At 43.5% G+C, this 25,455-nt stretch overlaps 1 protein-coding gene across 1 annotated transcript in view; it reads right to left on the bottom strand.

Annotated features, from left to right (window-relative positions):
• Positions 1-22,724, bottom strand: part of LOC148020710 (uncharacterized) — a 62,027-nt gene extending 39,303 nt beyond the window's left edge. Inside the window, exons 1-3 of the mRNA XM_087699437.1 lie at positions 22,603-22,724; positions 22,423-22,506; positions 2,712-2,801 (exon numbers count right to left, since the gene is read on the bottom strand). Of these exons, the coding sequence (XP_087555563.1) occupies positions 2,712-2,801; positions 22,423-22,506; positions 22,603-22,623 (195 nt within the window). The 5' untranslated portion in view covers positions 22,624-22,724. The remainder of the gene's footprint in view (positions 1-2,711; positions 2,802-22,422; positions 22,507-22,602) is intronic.
• Between the last annotated feature and the right edge of the window lie 2,731 nt (positions 22,725-25,455).

Genomic DNA, 25,455 nt, shown 5'->3' with positions numbered 1-25,455 from the left:
ACAAGCTTTGATACCATGTGGAGATATGCTAGGGTTTGCAAAAGAAAAGAATGAGTGTATGACCACGACTGAAACACAGAGAGCTCAAACATAAACGCAAAACCACAAATTTGCAAAAACACAAATACACAAACACGAAATGCAAAATGCATATACAAATAGAGAAGAAAGATAACTCTAAAATGAATGAATGAATTATGTAAATGATGTACAAGATGCTCAAGGGCAGCGCTATCCAACAGCTAATGGCTCTCATGAAAGCGGGCAGAGGGAGTAGTTAGATTGTGACATCCACTAGAGACAAATTCCAAGTGTTGTAACCACCAATCGGAGTTGAGATGATGCAAAAAGTGGAGAGGCAACAAGCCGGAAAGTAATCGCCTCAAGATTATGGCAATGGATCACCAACAGCAATGAGAGGTTGGGTGACAATTGTATTAAAGTGGGGAGGCAACAAGCTGGAAAGTAACCACCTCAAGATTATGGCAGTTGATCACCGACGAGAGTGAGAGGTTGGGTGACAATTGTATGAAAAAGATCTGATGCAGATTGAGCCTGAACTACAATAAACACAAGCTTTATGCAAAGGTTGTCAGGTACAAAAAGTGTGATATGGTACAGTACGATAAAATATGGCATTAAATGGTACCTTAAGATTTTTAAAGGCATATATGATAAAAACATGTTATTCTCTTGTAACAACTACTTAAATGGTACTAAATCGTACCTTAGGATGTTTTTACAAACTGCAAGAGCTACTTTTTTATTTATTTTACAAACTAAGGTAGAGAAGTTGTTTGAATCTCAAACAACATAATCCCACGAGGGAATCGCATTAGTATCAGAAGCATTTAACTCATCCCAAAGTGCGGATGAGACCAAAAAAGAAGTATCCATCAAGACGGTACCTTATGGTACTAATATGTAAGGTACGATACCTATAGTACAATATAGTATGAACCCTTTCATAGGTAGTACTAGTGCAACTATGGCTTTATGATGCTCAGGAAGAGGTTGGACAACAGGGCAACAGGAATGGATAGGTTGCCACGGGTTGGTGATGACATGGCAGCAATCATGATGGGTTGGACAACCACTAGAGGGAGAACTGATGGGCTGAAACCTCCAAGACAAGGTATAATGTTGAATGGTGGGCAGCCTATCTAGTTATAGATGAGTGGATCCTCCCAAATTAGGATTTGGCTTATGGGGCACAAACACTCTCTAGGACATGCACCGTTTAATGAAACTTTGGATAATTTACATGTTTTAGGATTGTTTTGAAGAGCTAATCAACTTATAATTCATTTTTAACTCAATCGCTCCGTGGATGGATATCATCCCCACCATCCTAGTTTTACCCACTTCGTGATCCCCTTCTTCTATTCTTGCATCCCTATATTACTTGGAGCCTTTTGGCTCCATGTGTTGTTTTCTACATGCCTCTGAGTCTTCTTGGTTGGCCTAAAGGCCATTTGCAAACATTTCAATTAGTGCACAACATTTTCTCTTAGGAAGAGAAAAAAGATGACCGCCCCAAGTTCAATCGGATGGCATGTCAAGGCTTGATCTCTACTACAAATGCAACTCCATCAACTTGCAATGTGCTGATATCTTTCCGCATAGCTAGATGGGTTTTCTGGATCCCTTGTGGATACTTTGAATTACAGGGTCTGATCTCAATGCAGTTGCAAGACTGACAACCTTTCCCCACCTTTGATTCTGATCATCCTTGGCAAAACTAGAATCTTGCAAGTTGGCTAAGTCTAGAGGGTGCTTTGATTAACTAGATATATCAACTTATGATTAGAGATTGCCATTGGTTGATGATCAAAGCCAATGTTATTTGGGGACTACACAAGAGCAAGGCATGGTGGAAATTGACTGTTATGGAAGGGTGGCTCAATAAGACTCCATCCAAATACAAAGTTCCCCTTTGGAGAATGCTAATAGGTGGCCTACCCCTCACACCATCTCTTTCCAGGCCACCATATTTCAATGGGAGTTGTTTCTTTTGTACTACCTGTGTGGAATCTTCCCACCATAGATTTATTTCATGCCCACTAGCCAAAAAGATCTAGCCCCTCTTGTTTGACATTTGGAGAGCTATGGTGGGACCTTTGCTACATCCTTATGATTAGGTCTTTGCTGAGGCAAAATATCCCACTCCTATGCAACCAAATATGAAGACCTTGTTTCATTTTCTTAGGTTCTGGGGCTGTTGGCAGAACTGGGTCACCCAGAATGCCTTCATCTTCAATTCCGCCTATGGGGTTCAAAGGCATATTGCTAAGCTCAAGGGTCTTCTCCAGTGGCAGTTGGACTTTATTCAACATGTTGGCCATCTCCCTAGAGAGGATTTAGTTTCTTGGCATACGTCAATTTCTGCTACTGTGCAGTGACTCGTGTTTTTTCATGTGATTAACATAATTATTCATTATGAAAAAAAAGCATATACAACTTTTAAATTCCACAATAAGTTCTTGCTCCCACATAACTGCATTCAGATAAAGCATTCAATTACCTCTATGAGCTACAAGTATATAATAGAGATTTTTTTTCTCTCTCTCTCTCTATCTTTTATACACAACTTTTCTTTAACATTGGCCACAAAGCTATTCTAACAAGGTTCATTCAACCTTAACTAAACCTAAATTTGACTTTGAAAAGAAAAGCATTGAGGTTCGTGAACTAGACGACATCATATGTACCTCATTTAAAACTCTTCTTAAATCCTCATTTTGATGTGTCAACTCAAGCAAAGCTAGATTTTTTTGCCACTCCCAATTCGATATTGGTACCTTCTTGACATAAATTGGCAGGAAATGTCAGACTAGAAATGGATATAATCCCATGTGCCTCACATGCACAAACATTTTACATCAACCTTGTGCAGATATCAGTAGCACCTTATTCATTTAATTTATATTGAATAAGGAAACAAATGGCAGCATACAACTGTGGCATGAGCTTGATGTAGCTACCTCAAGCAGTGTTTTAAACTAGAACCTATATGAAAAACAATTTTGTAAAGAGCTGCAGCATAGTTTAAAAGGAAAAAATAAATGTTATCAATCCATATGGCAATACATGTGTCACAACATCACCCACAATTGACTGTGCTTTGTTAGCCAGGATGTTGAATTTTTTCTGAGAATGCAGCAGTCAGTTCAGAAGGATGCAAGGAGTAGACGTAATTGGCCCTGCAGATATCTTTGATTCATTGTTGCCCTTAATTAGAAGAGTCCTTGAGATTTTCGAGCTACTTCTACTCAATCTCATGATGAGATTCACAAATCAGCAGCATCTAGCAACTGATATACATGATGTAAACAGAGGCAAAAAGAGAGTGGACCTTGCAAGGAGAATGTGTCTAGCTATCTCAAAATTAGCCTTAAACATAAACTCATATTATTGGCTAATGCCTTTGGCTCTCGTATAGCCCCAAAAAGATTTCAACAAGACAAATTTTTAGATTTTTGGTAGGACAACTGACTCAAACAGTTGTTAAAAAGAGAATCATGAGCATTGCCACATTGATCTGTGTTTGCTCGTCTTTCATGCCAGCTTTCCATCACTCCTTACCATTGTCCATATCATCATCGTTACCATCGCCATCGCCAAATTGCTGTCACCATACTCTCTCCTCTCCTACAATTAACTCCAGGTGCTGCCACAATACTGGTTTGGGTCTTCCCCTCCCATCACTAGGCTCTTTTGCTGCTGTGACCATCATACTGACAGCTTGTGTTTCACCCTCTGCCCACTGCCTGCCCTGCTCAACGGTGCTCAGACTGTTGCATTTGGGCTCCTGTTGCTATCTCCACGTTTGGATGTCATCATCTGTAGCTGCATTGCTGTGCTGGACTCCTCCATGTCACAGATTTTGCTAGGCTCTTTTGCTGCTGTCACTAGGCTCTTTTGCTGCTGTCACCATCATACTGACAGCCTGTCTTTCACCCTCCGCCCACTGCCTGCCCTGCTCAACTGTGCTCAGACTGTTGCATTTGGGCTCCTGTTGCTATCTCCACTTTTGGATGTCATCATCTGTAGCTGCATTGCTGTGCTGAACTCCTCCATGTCACAGATTTTGCTGGGTTCTGTTGCTGCCTGGTATCTCCTCAAACTTGGCAACCCATTCTTCATTAAAAAAACTACGTTTTGGTGTTCCCACTACCATCATAGCTGCATGACATCTTTTCCTCATCATCCCGCATTGCACATTGGGTGGTTTGCTGCACTCTGGATCCATTTAAGAGGATGACACTCTCCTTCAACATCCCACAACTAGCTCCCACAATTTGTTCATTTTCCTTTCCTTTTCCATGTTAGTCATTCATTTTTTAAATTCTTCACTTTACATTCTTGCCTAAGTCCATTAGTCAATCACGTTCATACATTGTTTTCTCTCCCAACCCTAGTGTATCCTCCTATAGTATCAGGGTCAATGCTCTTGTAAGAGTTCTTGGGCTATTATAAGCACTAGGTTTTGCAAGAGTGACACAAACTGAATCATGATGTCTCTATCATGATGTTTCCAGTTTTCTGTCTTGCCTCTCCTCTCTGAAGGCTTTAAGACGGAACAATCTCTTGACATCAAGGAAAACCCTTTTTCTTCTTCCTCTTCTTCTTCTTCTCCTCCTCCTCCTCCTCCTCCTCCTTCATCCCAACTAGATCTTGAAAGGATTATGGATACGGAGTTCTAGAAGTGCATCAACAGAAGTATCAATTCTCAAGGCCCAGCTCTCCTTCTCAACATATTCTTCCACCATCTTTAGCACACACTATCATCAACATTGACACACCTTGTTGAGCCACCAAAATTAAGGCTTGCATCAACATTTAATTGTTTGAGTTAATGCCTAATTTTGCTCCTTAAAAACAGGCTCAAACAGCTATATGTATGTTAAAAAGGCTTTATTTGTGCACAGTAGGACAAATGCCCGAAAACCCTGTATCAAGGCGCATAATTTGGGCATCCCACTGTATCATCCATTCTCCCATTCAGATCATTCTGTCACTCTTCCTCTTTACCCAGTGCTCTCCCCCTCATCATCAAGTATATCCCCTGCATTCAGAGTGGATAGCTGTGCCCAATCAACCCATGCTGCTGCCTGCCAAGAGGAGGTCCACCACATCAGCTAGTGCATTTGCCAGTCACCACATGTTCTCCAACTGCTAGTGCAGCCAACAGATTTGCCAGGCAAAAAATAGCAAATCTGCTGTTGACAGCAGCCAGAACACCCTGAGCAGCAGTGCTAATGCAAGGGCAGCCCATCTTGATCAACAGACACCGTCATCTACCTAGAGACAACAACATCCAACCCTGTTTATGTTGTTCCCTACTGCCAACATGGCACATCCAGCTTTCTCGTACCAAAAAAGAAAACCAAAGCAAAAATCAGCCTGTAGAAAGCAAAACACAGCTTTTAAAGCTGAAAAAGAAGAAAGCAGTAAATAAATTACCTAAGTATTCATCTGGCTACCACGTCAGCATTACCACATCAGAAACCCTGTCTGAACATGTCATGTTTACAATCAAATTAATCATCTCTTAACATGCTTTCTATCCTCATGATCTGTTACTCCAGATCACATCCCTACAGGAAGTTACGGATGCGTTATGTTCCCAAAAAATGTTGTGCACATCCATCCACTTCTTGATCAGAATTTTGCTCAAGGTTGTAACATAACCCCAGTAGAAATTGCAATCATCCTTGATTGCCATGTGTCTATGTATACATACATACATACGTGCGTGTGTGTGTGTGCGCGCGTGTGCGTGCACGTGTCTATGTGTTGGAAAATTTGAGAAATTTGTAAAATCACCCCTACTTAGAGAGTTCATACACTTGTGAATATGGTTCAAGGAGTGCTAGCAACCTAAAGGCTAAAACCCATCCACAAATACATACTACCCTACGCCCCTCAATACTATCAAGTCGTAGAGGCTTGCCTGATATTACGGCTCTTGGAGGTGCACTCCATGGTTCAAGGTGCAAACATTACCCCTGTTCTACACCCACGGGCCAGTATGGGGGAGTGTAGTTTGCCCAATAAACCAACTATCAAGCACCAATGCATGCTTCCCTAGATCTCCATCTTCTTCCTCTTTGACCATGCCAAGCAAAACCCTATTCGGAAAATCTTAGAGTATCCCCATGAGCATACACCTAGCAACCTTGAACACGAGCAGCCAATGGAGCACTCTTTCCCAGGAAACTGGTTGTTCAGCAAGAGCTGCAACTAGCCCTTGCAAATCACATCAAATATCTCTAGTTCAAGAGCGTAAGTGTCCCCCCAGCCAACAAAGTTGGGAGGGTGCTTCCAAGAGGTTCTCACACCTTCTGGAAGTATTCACCCATAATCAGAGTAGAGCAGTATGCATCTCGATTGGCTCATGCTTACTATCCTATGCACAAAATCATGGGACTATTGTTGCAGGTAGAACCTTATGGGTGAGGGTAGGTAATATTTGGGGTTCTTGCATTGGACTCCTAAATATCTATGTACGTATGGAGGTTTGAGCACATGCTAGTTTCGGAATAGAGATTGTGGTTGGACTACCTAAGGTAGACTCTTGAATTGTTGGAGGTGACTTCAAACAACCTAGAGACCTATGAGGATCAGCAAGGCACATGCATTGACTTCCAAGCTTTAGAGATTATAATGAGTAGGAGGCTTGGGAAGCTTTCATTTTTGCAAGTAGACACCCATGATGTTTAGAGAGACCCCACTTTCCATAGGTGTGATGCCTCACTTGACTTTTCTTAGGGGTACAAGCAGTTTGGTAGCATTCTCCTAAAGCAGTTGGACAAGTTCTATGCTTTTTTGGGGGGGAGGAGGCATGGGTGTTGAGCTAAAAATGCATTATAAACTGATTAGTTCTTTAAAACAGCCCCAATACATGTAAATAGCAAAACTTTTATTTTTTAAAAATGCATTCCTAGAGAGCGTTCATGTCCCATAAGCCAAACCCTAATTTGTGAGGATCCACTCATGTATAAATAGACAGGCTGCCCATCACTCAGCCCATCCTTATTTTGCAAATTGTCAACACCTATCCTTTGATATTCACACCCCTTTCTTGCTGATATTTCAGTTCAAGGTGGTTGTCCACCAGCTGCCGCTTACATCCAGCCTCTCTCCAGCTAGTGACAGTTCTCAGCCATCAAAGTGCTGCGTTTTGACTGCTGCAGATCAGACCAGCCTGCATGTTCAGCCTGCTGCTGCCACCTAACTATTGACATGATCAAGGAAGCTGCATTTACTGATCAGCTGCTGCCATACAGCAGCCAGCCACATCATCTATACTGTTGTGTTTCGTTGTTCAAGCAGTCACTTGCATCCTACTCAGTTTTCAGTCTGTTGCCTACTCTTCCGAGCTGTCCAGCTTCCGATCCACAATCTCTAGATCTGTGTTTGCTGCTGCCGTACACATTTCGAGGTTTTTTGCTATGTTTCGGGATCCGTATAGAGGACAACACTCTCTCTAGCTCACACTCTCTGCCTTGGCCCTAGAGATACAAGAGTTTAAGGTTTTGTATTCACCTTGCATAGTGTGTTTACTGCATGAGCATTCTATTTATTCATTATTATTCATTCATCTTCTGTGCTCATTGTCTCCGAGTAACCCTAACTCTACTAAGTTCTTTTATAGACCCTAACTCTACTAAGTTCTTTTATCAATCTGTGCTTTGTTGTACGATTGTGTTTATCATCTCTAGACGAGTAATTCTTCATACGGTATCAGAGCTAAGTACTCACTAAAGAAGCCTAGAATTTTGATTGGAAAGGCATGTCGTCAGAAACAGGAACTATCAAATGGAAGATGACTTCAAACACTCCCACATCACTTCAGTCTCCAATACATCCTATACCGAGAAGAACCGAGCAAGAGTGGGTTTCACAGCTTGCCCAACAAGGTTCGATCAACATTGGTGGAGAGACTTCGAACTTTCATGGAGTCTACATGCCCTTTGAGATTTCTCGGACTGAGTATGACTTGATTCTCATGCATCGGTCCCAACAAGCCATTGAAGGTAAACATGACCTTTTTCCTTTAGATGGTGCTCATAAATTTGAAGATGTTACTAGTGCGCTAGAGCCTCCATTAGGAATGGCTCCCCTATTGGAGAAAGAGATCCGGAGTATGTTCCATTCTTCCAATCTAATACATCTACTTTGATGCAAGGTACATGAGTTTCTACTTCTAGTCCTTCTTTCACTTAAACATCTATGCAAGATTTTGGAATAGGTTATGAGGAAAATAGATTTCAGTTTATTCACTATGGAATAGTCTTCAAGAGGACTGATTTTTGTATGTAAACGTAAGAAGAGGTGCATATGAGAATAAACCAATTGAATTCTTTTGTAAGTTTTCCTTCTTCCTCTTTTCCTTCAAGTTTTGTTTCTCAAGGTCAATTTGAAGTTGGTAATCATCTTTTTCATCATTTCCATCATCATCCACATCTCAATTTCAACCATTGAATTCTCAAAATCAATTTAATATATTCATTTTCTCCACGTCTTCACCACAATTTTAGATCCACCCATTTCTTCTGCCACACCCACATTTACATTTATACCATTTTCCATATCACCATTCACCATTCCACCTATCCAACCACACGCCGTACTGAGGAGATCTTTAAACATAGGCACATCCTATTCCTTTAGGTTCTTTGCTTTTGGACATCTAGGTGGTGGAGATGCACTGGTGATGGGGGTTTATACCCCCAACCCAACCATCCATGGAGACCTATATGCATGAGTATCCCACCCATGCGGATCCCAAGGTGGCTGCTAAACCCTAATTTTTGCTGTAAATTAGGGTTTACTGCAGAAATTACAGATCAGCCCAACAAAAATGGCTGAAATCTCTTCCAAATGGCTAAGAATTGCTAAGAATGGCTGAGCATAGGCTGAAGGAGATGAGAAAATGCTGTAAAGTGAGAAAATTTTGAGATTTGTCGCGAAGAACTGATCAAAATCAGCTGCTACCCTGCTGTACAGCCCCAAACGGATGCACGAACAACAATAGGAGCATCAGAGACTGTGATCTTTAGGAGAAAGTGCATCAGCAGCAATTGCCAGCTTCCCAAGGTCAAGAATATGCAATCTCCATTACCAAAATGGTCTCCAATGGCTAGGAAATGGCCCCAAAAGCTGGCAGCAACAATCCAACACCTCTTCCCAACAGCTCCAAAATGAAAAAACGAGATTTCCCTCTCCTTTCAGCCCTATTTAGCATTTCCCCCACTTGCATGGGAAAGTTTTGCCAAGTGGTAGCTTTCTTAATCCATTTTCAGCAATTTCAAGTCAATTAATGAATTTTCAGAATTAATTAATTCTGAAAATTAATTCATCCCTTAACTCATGCCCAGAAAATTGACCTTGCCCATCCAAAAATTAATTGGCTAGGCCATTTGCAACCCAAAGTGGTCCCATGCATTAATTGACCCTTGGACAAGCTTTAATCCATTAATTAATGCCTAATCCCTAGTGTCACCATTGACACTTAATGGCCAATTAATGTTCCTAGGTGCAAACTGACACCAAAATTCACCTAGAATCTAACAAGTGTAACTTGTTACAACTTTTGCCTTTGACACCCATCTTTTTCACAAGGTCCTTCGGCCTTCAGCTTGCGAAAAAGTAGCTTGCACCTCACATGTGCAACACATGTGCATCTTTTAATTGCACATTTGATTAATCCTTTAATCAAATGTCAATTAAATATAAGCAAAGCATCAAATTTTCACGTCCTCGTGACAAGGGTAGTATGAAAGAAGGTGTCTAAATCCCAAATCCGAACGAAAGCCTCTCTTTTCTTCCTCATCCTCTTAGAGCTGCCCTACATCCTCTCCCATCTCCCACAGAAAGTGTAGACTATCTTTTTCCAAATCGTCGATAAAGACTCCCCAATGGGTATATCATGAAGATCAATGACCTGGCTACATCTTGCAATCCATATGTACCAAGCTATAATATTGGAACATCTGTGACAATGTCCCTGAGTCCACTGTACTTGTGAGTAGTCTAGGGTAGGGATGCTACTCCGATGCTATCCAATGATGAGAAAAGAAATAGTCTCCTAAGTGTCCTCATAGCTGCATGCTGGACCTCTGTCTGTGACCCAAACTACAACCCCCCATGTCGCCACCATGGACTCCACTGTACCATAGAATACTATCCTAAGAGCTCTTCTCCAAATCTCCTGAGCTCTGGGACAGTCCCATAGGCAATGTCTCTGTGTCTCCTCTGGCTCACCATATCATGCACATGCCATTGGGTCCCTACCATATCCAAGCCAAGAGCCAACTGCTAAACTCCTATGGGGGGTTGGAAGCCATAGAAAGAGAGAGATCTTCCTGGGCCTAAAGCTGTCATGTAGCTACCTCCAAAAGTCATACAAAAATTCATCTAAGATTCTCTCTCTTTGCCAATGAGGGGTGGCTACAGGCTGTGCTCTTGTCTTGCTCATCTATATCCTCCATCCCAATCTAGTGGTGTAGCCAAAAAAGGGGATGTTGCATGGCCTATCAAGGAAGGGATCCCTCCACACCCACTCTCCCGGATCCCATTGAAGTCTATATAGAGGCCTCCTCTGGTATGCCCAATATCTCCATCCATCTATAAGACAAGTGGTTGGGTTTGGGTCTATGTGTCATTTCCTTTCAAAGTGTGCCAATACTCTAATTCTTTGCCTCGAGCAGCCACTAAGGGCTGTAAGGTCAAGACCCTCTCACTGGAGGCAGCCATCCCTTCCCAATTGTGAAAGTGAATGTCCTGTCTCTGCTAGATGCAATGACTGCTAGAAGGATATCCCCTCTAGAGAAGAGACTGATCCAAGTCTGAGAAGAAGCTATGTCAGTTTGCCAATCTGGTGGAACCCCCTCCATCACAGCCTCAATCATAGCCTTGGCTCCCCTAAGACCATGTAGTCTTTGCCTTTGAGTCTTGTGTGGTAACTCCTGAAATGCAAACCACTCCCCCACTGATGTAGCGACCTCTAAAGAGAATCTCCCCTATGATAAGTGTGTCCGCTACCCAATGGTCTGTCATGACTTTGATCTCGAATAATGATTAAAGAAAAGAGGTTGTCTCCTCTTCTCTTCAATAGTAGTCGGGGGGAGTGTTAGAGATCATAGCCTGTTTGGTGGGCAGGCAGGCTGCTGCACAGTCAGACTGTGCAGTCGGACTGCCACGTGGCAGTCCGACTGCCTGCAGCCGACTTATTCCAGGCTGCGCCCTATTTCTGGCGCCCCATTTCAGGCAGTTTTTCGGCTATATATTGCCGACGTTTCCAGCAGTCTGTCCATTCTTCTCTGTCGCAGATTACAGACCGGTGCCGTGCAGATTTCTGTCTCTGTTCACAGATTTCAGACAGCAGACAGTGCAGACTGCAGCAAACTTCAAGGTGGACAGCAGGTCGCATCGTCGAGGTGGAGACACGCAGTCCAGCGCACTGCGCCCGTGTATATCTTTGTATTCAGCATTCTTTATACAGCAGATCTTCATTGTACACTGTCTCTTTCTCTCCCTTCTCTCTCTGCGTTCTCTCTCTCTCAGTCCTACGCTTCCGCACCGCTGCACTCTGACATGGTATCAGAGCAGTGTTTGAGGGCTGACTGAGCGCAGAATCAACTTGAAGAGGAGTTTCCATCACGACACAAATTTGCGTTTTTTGCGTTTAAGGGCAGACAGGAGGGCTGCGCCTTGGAACAAGGCTGAAACGAGTGTGGGCGCACAGGAAAGGAGTACAGGTGGTGGATTTGCTGCTGTTTACTGCTATTTGACGCGGAGGAAGTTTGAGTTTTCAACCTAAAAGTGCAGGTTTTGCTTTTTCATCGCCTCCGGCGGGTGAAGAAGCTTCGGGACGCGGAAGAGCCTTAGCAGGCTGAGTTTACCCAGTCAGAGGGGGCTGCTTTTGCGTTTGAGAAGGCATTGCAGGTGAAGATGTCTACAGAGATGGACTTGGAGTTCCAGGCGATTATGGACCGGAAGGTGCCTGTCCTACCGGCTCTTCCTACAGATCAGAAGCTCGACGGCGACAACTACCGCATTTGGCGCGTTATGATGTTGGCCATCCTTGAGTCCTATGATTTGGCGGAGTTGGTCCAGGAAGATATTGACCGGCCTTCGGTAAGAGATGAGTCCAAACTCTCTTCCGATGCTCGTGCGGAGTTGGCCAGGGCCCAGTCTCATTGGGACAAACTGAATGCCAGGATTCGATCCTTTCTCTTTCTATCATGCACTACAGCCGTGATCGCTCACATCGAGCACTTGACAGTGGCTCGTGAGATATGGCTGGAGCTTGATCAAATGTACAATCGGATGACCCTGATGAAGAGGGTTTCTTTGGAGGTACAGATGCGGACCTTGTCCGTCAATAAGTCTTCTTCGCTAAGGGAACACATTAACAAGCTAAGGCAGCTACAGATGCAGGTTCAGAATGCGGGGAAGCCGATTTCCTCCGAAGACATGGCGATCACACTCTTGTCCCAGTTGCCGCCACGATTCGGTACATTTTACTCTGCCCTTATTGCTTCGGGGCGAGAGTCTACTCTTCGGTGGGAAGAGTTGGTTCCTATGGTCTTGGACCAAGAGGAACAGTTAAAGGGACAGAATGCTTCCAAGACGGAGGCGTTGATAGGTTAAGCCTCTCAGAAGAAGGGGAAGGACCAAAAGAAGAAGAAGGGGGATAACAAGTCCAAGAAGGACAAGGAGAAGGACAAGGACAAAGACTCCACATGCCATATTTGTGGAAAGACTGGCCATTGGAAGAAGGATTGCCCTGACAAAGACTCGAAGGACACCAAGAAGAAGGAAACCAAGGATTCTGGAGCGGTGGCTGCACCCTCATCAGCTGCATTTCTACATTTAGTTGTCATTGAGGACGCTTCACCGAATGCTTCTGATGCTGCGATGGCGGCTCCCCAATCTCGAGAGTGGATTATTGATAGTGGTGCCTCACGGCACATGACTCCTTCATCAGATGGTGTTGCCCAGCTGCGACCTTCGCGTGGGCAGGTTCTCATTGGAGACAGCTCTTCAGTTTCTATTGCAGGTCGGGGTAAGATGCAGCTTATTCCGGATGGACGAGGTGGCACCCATACCTCAGAGGTTTTGCATGTACCAGGATTAGGGTACCATCTCCTTTCAGTTCATAAGATTTGCTCCCTTGGTCTTTTGGTGGAGTTTGACAGTTCTACTGTGGGAGTCCTTGATCGTGAATCGAGGAAGGTTCTATCATCTGGATATGAGGAGAACGGCATTTACAAACTGAAGTCTTCCACTGCCCTCTCTACTCTTCTTCTTACCTCAGTCACAGTCTGAGTTATGGCATGCTCGGTTTGGTCACCTGAACTATGACTATCTTCGGAGGGCGTCACGTGGACAGCTTGTTCGAGGGTTGCCGGATATAGTGGTGAGCCAGCAGCCATGTGTCTCCTGCATACGGGGGAAGCAGCATAGAGATGCCATTCCCCACACTGCTTCGCGGCGGTCTACTTCACCGATGGAGTTAGTATCTACGGATCTATGTGGCCCTATGCGGAATGAGTCCCTGCGTGGGAGCTCGTACTTCATGCTGATCGTGGATGATTATAGCAGGATGACATGGGCCTACTTTTTGGCACTAAAGTCAGAAGCTTTCTCGCACTTCAAGGATTGGCTTCTCTTTGAGGAGAACCGATCAGGCCGGAAGTTGAAGACCTTGCGATCCGACAAGGGAGGTGAATTTGTGTCTAATGAATTTGCTCGGTTTTGTGCAGATAGAGGAATTCACCAGGAGTTTGCCAATACCAATACTCCTCAAGAAAATGGTATTCTAGAACGGAAGAACCGTAGTGTGATCGAGATGGCGCGCACCATGATGGAGCACCAACAGACCCCACAGGTTCTGTGGGCCGAGGCTGTGGCTACTGCAGTCCACATCCTTAATCGATCCCCTACTTCAGCCGTGGAAGGGATGACTCCATTTGAGGCTTATTTTGGGACGAAGCCAGATGTTTCTTACTTTCGAGTCTTTGGGTGTGATGCCTATGTTCACATTCCCAAGGCTCACCGTGATAAATTTGAAGCGGCTTCCCGAAAACAGGTATTTGTTGGCTACAGCTCCCAGTCCCAAGGCTACCGACTGTATGATCCCGTCAAGCGGGATGTATATACTAGCCGTGATGTGCGGTTTGTGGAGGTTCCGGCTTCTTCAACGGGTGATGAGTATCCCGTTCTTGGACATCCAGGGGAGAGTTTGGCTCCTTCTATAGTTCCACTGGAGCCTGTGCCTTTTGAGTATGATTCTGTTTCTGACACAGAGTCTATTGTTCCACCGGACCCTTCTGAGGAGTTACCACCGGTGGATATTCCAGAGTCTTCTACTGATGGAGAACGACGAGGGGAGGTTCGGCCTCCTCCTCGCTGGGCCCGTGACACACTCCGTGATTCAGGGATCGAGGGGGTTCCTGAGAAGTGGGGACCGCAGGATGGTCCGCGGCGGTCACGGAGGCACCAGGCGCATTCTTCGGAGCTTGTTTGCTCCAATTAATGTTTGATGTCCCGTGTTATGCAGGATCGAGAGCCCACCTCCGTGAAGGAGGCTTTACAGTCCGCCCCATGGAAGAAAGCTATGGAAGCTGAGTTGGAGGCTATTGAGAGGAATGGCACTTGGTCACTTGTGCCACGCCCCCCGAAGAAGAAGGTAATTGGAGTCAAGTGGGTCTTCAAGACCAAATATCTCAGTGATGGTACTTTGGATAAGCACAAGGCTCGCCTTGTTGCTAAGGGTTTTGCCCAACGCCCAGGGATTGACTGTCATGACACCTTTGCCCCCACAGCTCGTATGGCAACCATTAGAGCTGTTCTTGCTTTGGCTGGCCATAGGAGATGGCCTGTTTATCAGTTGGATGTGAAGTCGGCCTTCCTAAATGGTGATTTGAAGGAGGAGATCTACGTTGAGCAGCCTCCTGGCTTTGGTTCTTCAGATGGGAAAGTCTACAGGTTGAAGAAGGCCCTGTATGGTCTCAAGCAGGCCCCGCGAGCTTGGAACGAGAAGATTGATTCGTTCCTCCAGTCTCAGTTGGGATATCGGCGGTCCAAGGCCGATCCGCAGCTGTATGTTCACACTTCCGCGGATGGTTGTGTGCTGTTTGTATTATATGTTGATGATTTGATTGTCACAGGTGATGATGCACAGCAGGTCCAGGAGACAAAGTCAGCTTTACATCGGACGTTCGAGATGATGGATTTGGGGCTACTCCATTTCTTTTTAGGCCATGAGATTTATCAGTCTCAGAGGGGGATCTTTCTCTCCCAACAGAGATATGTACAGGAGCTCTTGGTGTCTTTTGAGATGGAAGATTGTCGGGCCCTCTCTACTCCTATGGATCCGAACTGGAAGGCCACTTCCCATTCAGCTTCTCCTTTGGCGGATGTGTCCCGCTATCGACAGTTGATAGGGTCTTTGATTTGGCTTCTCAACACCAGGGTTTATCTATGTTTTGCTGTTGGGCTCTTGGCAGGGTTCATGAGTGAACCTAAGACGGTGGATTGGCAGGCTGCTCAGAGGATACTTCGGTATCTAAGGGGGACGTCTGATTTGGGGATTCATTACCCCGCAGGGACAGATGGGTCAGATCTTGTACTTGCAGGTTGGAGCGACTCGGATTGGGCCGGTGACGTGGACCACAGGCGGTCTACAACAGGTTACTGCTTTACTTTGGGTGCAGGTGTTATTTCATGGAGTAGCAAGAAGCAGCCCACGGTAGCCCTTTCGTCTACTGAGGCGGAGTATCGGGCCGCGTCTTCCACCACATGCGAGGTTGTGTGGCTTCGGAGATTGTTGGAGGAGCTTGGGTGCCCCCAGACTCGTCCTACATTGCTGCGATGTGACAATGAGAGTTGCATTGCCTTGGCGAGGAACCCTGTTTTTCATGCCCGGACGAAGCACATTGAGATTCAGTACCACTTCATCCGAGAAAAGCTTCTGGATGAGACCATCACTGTGGAGTATTGCAAGACGGAGGACAATCTTGCGGATCTGTTTACAAAGGCGCTTCCTCAGGCTCTCCTTCGGCAACATTCCAGATCCCTCAGGCTTCTGCCCTGCCCAGGCTCTGAGAGGGGGTGTTAGAGATCATAGCCTGTTTGGTGGGCAGGCAGGCTGCTGCACAGTCGGACTGTGCAGTCGGACTGCCACGTGGCAGTCCGACTGCCTGCAGCCGACTTATTCCAGGCTGCGCCCTATTTCTGGCGCCCCATTTCAGGCAGTTTTTCGGCTATATATTGCCGACGTTTCCAGCAGTCTGTCCATTCTTCTCTGTCGCAGATTACAAACCGGTGCCGTGCAGATTTCTGTCTCTGTTCACAGATTTCAGACAGCAGACAGTGCAGACTGCAGCAGACTTCGAGGTGGACAGCAGGTCGCATCGTCGAGGTGGAGACACGCAGTCCAGCGCACTGCGCCCGTGTATATCTTTGTATTCAGCATTCTTTATACAGCAGATCTTCATTGTACACTGTCTCTTTCTCTCCCTTCTCTCTCTGTGTTCTCTCTCTCTCAGTCCTACGCTTCCGCACCGCTGCACTCTGACAGGGAGCTGGTGGAGCCCTGGAGATACAGATCTCCATGCTCTAATAATGGCAGCTGCAAATTTGACCTCGAAGCTTCTCCCTAAATCTCTGGTACTAATCTCTTGAAAGATCCAGTGAATGCTGGGCTGCCATGGTCCTCCATGAGTAGGTGTCAAGTCCTCTAGCCTCCCCATCAGAAGTTTCTTCCAAGGCTCCTCACCTGGAAGTAAACCCCTAACAATGAGCTTGACCAATAAGTCTTTGCTTTTGCTACGTGGGTCTATGGTCCCCAACCCTCCTCTAGATCTAGGTTGTATGATGACATCCCAAGCCACCTTCGCTCTGGTTGGACTCCCATCTCCTCTTGACCAAATGAAGTTCCCGATGAGGCGTCTCACTTGGCCAATTTACAACCTAGAGAATGCCCTACAAGAAGTGATGTACCACATGGTCGCCAGAAGAACTTGGTTGGCAACCACTACTCTTCTTGCCAATGAGAGTCTTATCGAGCTCCAATATAAAAGCTTCTATATGTCACAGGCAGAGTTATGGCAACCTCGCATGGGGCATGTCAACTATGGCAATTTGATGCTTATGCAACGTACACAGATGCTAGATGGCTTAACTCACTTGTAGAGACCTAAGCATATTTGTGAGGGATGCATTTTGGGGAAAATGCATCGATTTTCGTTTCCTCATGATGTTGCTTTTAAGGCAACCACCAAATTACAGATCGTGCATTTATATGTATGTGGACCTATGCAAACAGTCATTGGGTGGCTATTATTATTTCATCACCTTCATTGATGACTTTACTCATTTTTCTTAGACCTATGCAGACAGAGTCATTGGGTGGCTGATATTATTTTGTCACCTTCATTGATGACTTTACTCATTTTTGTTAGATCTATTCATTGGTGAAAAAGCCAGAGGTATATGAAGCATTTTTAGCTTTTGTTGCACTTGCTGAAAATCAATCTAGCTACAGGATTAAGACTCTCCGTTTGGACCAAGGGAGGAAATGCATGTCTTCCATGCTAAATAATTTTTTGAAGCAAAAAGGCATTGTCCATCAATATACTATTGCATATACTCCACAGCAAAATGGGGTTGCAGAGAGGAAGAATCAGTCACTCATGAAGATGGCTAAATGTATGCTGAAAGCTAAGAGTTTGCCACATGGTTTTTGGATGGAAGCAGTTATGTGTGCTTGCTATGTTTTGAATAGGTGCCCTACCAAGGCATTAAAGAATGTTACGCCTTTTGAGGCTTGGAATAACTAGAAACCTTCAGTTGGCCATTTTCGTACTTTTGGGTGTCTTACGTATGCTCATATTCCCAAAGTACTAAGAAAGAAGTTGGACAACAAGGCTGTTAAATGCATTTTTGTAGGGTACAGCAGTGAGAGCAAAGGACATAGATTGTATAATCATGTTTCCAAGAAAGTATTTGTCGGTAGGGATGTGGTTTTTGATGAAAAATCAGAATTATCCCTTGTTGGTTTTGATACATATCAGGCTGCCACCGATATCTTTGAAGGGCTGCTGGCCATTTCTTTTGGTAATACAACGATGTTCAGCCAGCTGGTCATTGAGCGATACGAAAATTCAGCCTATGGCTGATCTGAATATTCCGCAAGATGCTGAATTTGAGATTCAACAAGAGCTTGTACACAATCAGAAAGCTAGGCAAATGCCTAGATGGTACTTACAGACTATGAAAGATAGTCATTTGGATGCTATTGCTAGTCGTATTAGAAGACAAGCTCGTCTGCATGATCATATTAATACATTGGAGTTTGTTATGGCAGCACATACACTTGATGATAAGGAGCTTGAATGTTTTGAGGATGCACAACAAAGTGTGCATTGGATGGCAGCAATGCAAGCTGAATTTGATTCTATCATAAAGAATCAAACATGGGATTTAGTGACATTGCCTGTTGGGAAGAAAGCCATTGGTACAAAGTAGATCTATAAGCTGAAAAGAAATGTAGATGGATCCATTGATAAGTATAAAGCCAGGCTTGTGGCCAAAGGCTACGTACAAAAGAAAGGCATTGACTATGAGGAGACATTTGCTCCTACATCCTATATGACTACCATTCGGTCTATGGTTGATTTGGCTACCCATCATGGTTGGACTATGTATCAACTTGATATTAAGACTGCATTTTTACATGGGGAACTTTAAGCAGTAATGTATATATTACAACCCATTGGTTTTGCAGTTGAGGGATCCGAACACTTGGTATGTAAGCTGAAAAAGGCTTTGTATGGTTTGAAGCAAGCTCCCCGAGCTTGGTATGCAAAGATTGATGCTTTTTTACTCAGCCAAGGGTTCATTAACAGCTCATCACAGTCTACTCTTTATGTATCTAAAGAGGGGGGATCCTTGCTGGTCATGTCTTTATGTAGATGATCTTCTGCTCACAAGGACACATGCTCATCAGATTTTAGCATTCAAACAAAGTTTGCAGCAAACTTTTGAGATGTCAGACTTAGGGACCTTTACACTACTATTTTGGGCATTCAATTCATTCATGACACTAGAGGCCTTGAATTGTCACAGTCCAAATATATTGGTAGACTTCTTGAGAGGTTTGGCTTACAAGACTGCAAGCTAGTTTGCACACCAATGGTTGTTGGGGGTTAAAGGTCGCCTATGCCTAGCTGCATACATTTACTTGTACACATACCCACACACTATGCATTGTATGTGACGGGCACACATCGTTGTCACTTTATTCTTTATTCTTTTAGTGACAATAGAATAAGGGAAGGCAGATCACACATTATGACTGTTAGAGTTCCCACATACCAATCTCTCTCTCTTCTTGCTTGAACCTCCATAGCTCTTACTCTCTTCTTCCTTCCGCTCATGCTTCCACCTCCCACTCACCTTTTAAAAGTGAAATATGGAAGACTTATTCCCAAAGAAAGTTTCATAGGGAGCCATATCCTCCAATGTTGAAGTAGAAGACATGTTGTAGATATGTGCCACAATAGCCACGGCCTCACCCTGAAAGAAATGAGGAAGACTCCTATGCTTCAACATCGAATGGGCCATTTCCAGTATGGTCAGATTGGCATGCTCCACCACACTATTCTTGAATGGTGTGTTCAGATGGAAATACTCCACCCAAATACCATGATCTCCCTGCAAAAACTGAGAAAATATATTAGAATAAAACTCGTCTCCGTAGTCTACTCATACACTGCAAACTTTGAGAGAGGTTTGCATCTCTGCAAACACCTTCCATTCGTAGGAAGTACGCCTCATTCTCGTGTTCCAAGAAGTAGAGCTACACATAACGCTCGTCAACAATTAGCATAAGATACTTGGCCTTTCCAAGGAAGGCAGCGTCCATAGGTCTGCAAAGGTCAGTGCGAACCAACTCGAGCGATATCAATGCCCTCCAAGTAGCAACTTGTGGATGAGGCAATCTATGTTGTTTGCCCTAGAGATACAAGCTTATCTCCAAAATTCATTATATTTTCCCGAGATATATAATCCGTTCGAGAGATACAAGCTCATCTCTCATGTCCTCCAATTTGTTGATGTGGTCCTTCATGGAAGGGGAATTATTGATATTGAGCATTCGAAGCTTATTCTCAAGGGATATGTGGTGGGTACATGTCTTCTAATGGTAGAGAGACACTAGCTTCTTCCACACCTCCGCGGCAGTCTTCAATGTATGAGCATGCACTAGGATAGAATCCATTAAGCTCATGAAAAGAAAAGGTATAACTCAAGAGTTGAGCCAATCCCATAGGGCAACATTGTCCATCGTTGATCCCACATTGGGATCCTCCATGGGATAGGTTACAGGATAGGAAACAAACTCCCAAATGTCGAAGGCATCAAGAATGCACTCCACCTTACACGACCACAATGAATAGTTAGAACCATCCAAGCGGTCCTCTTTGGCCAAAGAAGAAAGTACAGACACCTACATTAAGGGTGCCATAGGAAGCATCTTAAGACCAAGGTGATGGGTCTTCTAGGAGAAACGGAAGGAGGGGGGAGGAGAGGGCTGCCATACAAAAGGACTTGGTGACCTTCGTTCATCTGAGTCTTCGCAAGAATCATTGCAATAATCTCGCCACCTTTCAGAGGAATGATGAGAATGCTCATCCTCCAAATCATCAAAGCCTACAAATTGGTGATAAGGCATCTTTTGTGACCTACAAAATACCCAAAAAGACTATGCTTGCTGTAGACAGCCCTTTGGACATTGGAAATCAGCTACAATATTACAATGGAATCGATATAGATGGTCTCTCTGGGGAGAAGAAGCATTCGCCTGCAGAAAACAGCTTGCGTTTGCAGCAAAACACAAATGTGGAAGGCTGCACTTTTAGCATGTACTATACAAACCAATCCATGCCACATATGAATGCAACTATGTAGACTCCATCTAGCAAAGTGGGCCTACTAGAGTATAGCCGCCTCTCCCTTGTTGGCAAGGCTCTAATAGTGGACTACATCAGTGACAACTTGATATAGAGCTTCCTATTGGTGTTTCTTGCCGTCATGTGTTGCTCAATTACACTGATAAGTCTGAAATTTCCCATGGTTTGCCTTAGACAAACCACAAGAAATTTCATGTGGCCCCACTTAGATGGGTCTAGGAACTCCCATGCTAAGGTGGCTTAGCAAGCCATCATCTAACATCGTTCGGAGAGGAAATTGGGGGCGATTGATCCAAAGTTCTAGGGTCGGGTCCTACTAGGTATCCCGGCCAATGTGGGTAGGCCTCTAGAGTAGCCTTATCTGAAGGCAACTCACATATGTGGACCAAGCTCTCAACCTCAAATGTCTCTAAGGAGACAAGGTGGACCTAAGAACTAAAGTCCATCAATGGTTCAATAGATGATTCTAACATCCCCTCAGTTGTCAAGAAGCAGACTATAATGGCTGACTTTAGCATTCTAACCCTAAGGTCTCCGCTAGCACTATGTGTTTCGTTGGCCACCATCCGGGATCCACTAAGAGGGGCTACCCCCCAACTAACTGCGGAGCAAGGGTTTGTGTGGGGGGGTTTCTTTGGTTGTGATCTTTGGCCTTTGAGCAACACTCATCATTGAAATGGCCAACCTTTTGATAGTGTTGGCAATACCTACTTTGCTTGGGTACATTCTACCATCCCGGTTTTAATTGAGATTGGGTGTTCCCTTGTGACTTACTAGTCTTTTGTTTTGGTCTTTGGTCTTTGGTTACACAATTAAGTTTTTATGGAGCAATGCTTCCGGACTTGATAAACTGGGATAATTCAGTTGCTAGTACTCTTTGTATGCCTAGCTAATTGAGAACCATACAAACAAACTACATATGACTGAGTAACTCATTTTGGGCACAATCAACACAAGTGGGTGACCCTATTTTTTATCTAATGTTGTTCCACTGCAATATTAATGCCTCCAGCCAAGGTTTTAGTCAACCAGCAAGACAATTGGCACTTGAAACCTAAATGGAAATTGCATATATCAAAGGTGTCAACCTGATGTAGAACTATATGACTATCACGGAAGATTCTAACAACTTTAGGAGGCATTCATGAAGAAAAACTAGACGAACATACAAAGATCTTTAGGTCCCATAGAAGTAACATCAACTAGTAGTACTGTTCTATTGCTCTAAAACTAGGCAAGCATAAAGAGTTCAGTAGGTCCCATAAAAGTAACATCAACTGGCAGTACTTTTTCTATTCCTCCAAAACAAACTGAAATATTTTATTTCCCCTCCCTACTGCAAATACCATGGCAGATGAACAGATGTGTATTTCTCGTCCGGATGGAGCACTGTAAAATGATTCTCATTGCTACCAAGAATGTGGAAACTCACCTGATAGGGCTTGTTGGTAGATTGCTTTTGTTTCTCTAAATCGAGAAGTTCAGCAGCCTTCTCCTTCCAGTCCCTGTGAAGTATCTGCAAAGAAAATTTATTTTTGCATGAGAGGCAGCGACAATGGTTAAAAACAGGAGAAAAGATAGACACATCGGCATGCAGCACAGGTTCACCAACCTCACGAATCGAACCATCCATCTCTCTCTCTCTCTCTCTCTCTCTCTCTCTCTCTCTCTCTGGCCAAGAAGCAGCCACCTACACACGCACGCGCACACGCTCTCTCTCTCTGGCCAAGAAGCGGCCACCTTCTACACACACTTTGTTCCTACCATGCATAAACAAAAATTTCCCCATTAATCACTCAAAATCATCTCCCCTTTTTTGGCTCTTCATAATTTATCTTTGTTTGTGAGGTCTCTCTTTACGTAAGAAATTTGTTAGCATTGCCCATTAGATTGCATGCTTATATGCTAATGTAGAGACATTGTGAATAATGAGTGAAAAACTACCTTGGAGAGAGGTAACCATTATTTTTGGGTATAGCCAGAGAAGTAGCCCTTGGAGTTGTTCTTGTAAGGAGGTTTCTTAGAAGCCAGTTTTCTGAGTGGTTTCCAATTCCGAGGAAACCTTATTGTTTACATTACGGGTTTCTTATCTGTCTAGAATTTTTAAAAAAATACAAAAAAGTATTGATTTTGTGTCTCTTCGTAGTGCTTTTTGTGGGAGCTAAATCTTAAAACTATTGGGAAGACTAAGGTCTTATACTGTGACCATTCCAAATATAAGCAGTAGTTTCCAATACAGAAGCCAACCAAGCTGTGTTCTCAAAGGGACAATGAGCTTTAACCAAAAACTAAAAACCACAAACCACTTTAGTGACCTAAAAGGGTTTTTGGCTTTTGGTGGAAACCACTAGAAACCTCTCATGAGAATAGCTCCCTTGTTTTAGGAGAGTTAAAATAGAAAGCTCTTTTTGGAACAAAAGGGCAATGCTCCAATGCACGCCCCAATGCACACTTATTTAGCATTGTTAATGGTTGGAGTCCAGATGGGATATTATGCCATTAGTTTGTATTAGATCAAAGTTAATTGATATGAGGGCTTAATAGTATTTTGCAACATATTTGTGGCAATTGTGACACACTTTTCCCTTGTTAGATAATGTCACTACGTATAGCATCAATATACGTGAAAAATATATGAGAGCTACCCATGCACACATAGGGTATACCTCTAAGGATGAGATAACACATGCAAGAAGTGGAGAGAAATACATGAAAAGGTCCAGGTCGAATTGCTAGAAGAGATGAAAACAAAGCATGAAGAAATGAACGCAACTATGAAAAAGGGAATACAAATGCAAACATTACCAAAATTGGACATGGTGAGAACTTAAATGCAAAAAACCATATATGCTTGCAAGATAGGAATCTTGCAATTAAAAAAAGGAGCTAAATGAAAGTACAAGGAGAATTGTCTACCATACCAAAGCTAGAAATAGAGATGGAGGGATTGAAAAAAAACATGTGTACATCGGAAGATGTGGTAAAAGGATCAAATAAAAAGATGGAAAATCTGGAAAATATAATGAAGAATTCCCAATTGACAAAAATGCTTAAGAGGCACAAAGGAGTGTCAAATAATAATGTGGAAATGATAAATGATACACTTGAGAAAGGTAAAAAAGGAAGACATGTGCACTCTAAATATGGGTTTTGGAGGGATGGGACATGAGGATGCAAAGTCACTAAGCTATAAAAGGGGGACAACAAAATTGCCTATTATATGGATGCATGGTGCATTGGTAAAGATAGTAGAGGGAAGATTCTAGTCCTAAAATTTTTAGATTTAGATAAGAAGAAAGCCTTTCTAACACTCAATAGCATACTCAAAGGGGAGAAAACATCCTTGAATAAGGATCTTACTCCCACTCAAGTGACACACAGGAGATAGCACAAGCTACACATCCTTGAGGCAAGGAAAGAAGGAAAGTATGACATATATCGTGATGCATGAGTAATCATTATGAAATGTTGGTTTGCATGACAGTGTGCGACCTACGAGACCTTACATATGATAGTTTAGAACTATAATGAAGCTTTGAGACTTGATGTAAGGTGCTTTGAAGATACTTTCAAGAACATAGATATTGCTATATACACAAAGATGCACCAATGTGTGGGTAGTAGCTTACTTGATGCAGGTTAATATAGGGGGAAATACATACTGACCTTAGCCCAAGCAGTTTTAAGGGACTAGGGAATCAACAAGTGTAGCTATTCTGTTTTTAAAGAAGGGCTACAAGATGTGGTCCATGTGGTGCATAAAGATGTAGAAGCAAGATACATGTGTATTAGAGTGTGCACATATAGGTAGAAGGATATTTACATTGTACTATACTTTCCCCCGGCATACTCTAGATTTGCCACTAGATAGAGGCTGTTGTATGCATCACTTCAAGGACATTGCGATATTCACAAGCATCAAGGATGTGTTACTAGTAAGAGGCTTCAATGTAGGCATAGGCAATACTCAATCTACTTTCTATGAGACAAGTAATGAGATGTTCTGAGAGCTTGCATAAGATGAGGTGAGCTAACTTAGAGTAGCCTAAGATAGAGAGTTGGTGGAATATGGAACACACATACTAGCATTAGGGAGTGCACATAACCTTGCTATCCTTAATGGCTTATCATGGTGACCTAAATTAGATTATTTCACATGTTGGAATAATAAGAAGGGAGTGAGTACTATAGACTACTTGATTGGTTATTGAGCTTAATACTAGATATCAAGAGTTTTGAGATCTCATGCAAACCAATTGGGTTAGCATAGTAGACCATGCTATCTCAAACTTCAGAGTGGTATGTGATCATGTACAAGAGGCACAATCATATGTACATAGGTTCTAATGTTATGGATTTATGGAGGCAACCTCACATGTATACAATACTAATGATGGTGCTAGATTTATAGATTTTACTATATGAGTTCACAAGACATTTGCGCAAAATATTACATACTTCAGTA

This window comes from Lygodium microphyllum, chromosome 18 (genome assembly GCF_053477565.2).
Source record: "Lygodium microphyllum isolate KBCC chromosome 18, Lygodium_microphyllum_v1.1.10, whole genome shotgun sequence".
Taxonomy (NCBI): Eukaryota; Viridiplantae; Streptophyta; class Polypodiopsida; order Schizaeales; family Lygodiaceae; genus Lygodium; species Lygodium microphyllum.
The sequence above is the reverse complement of the archived record's forward strand: the minus strand, read 5'-3'. Positions and strand labels throughout refer to the sequence as shown.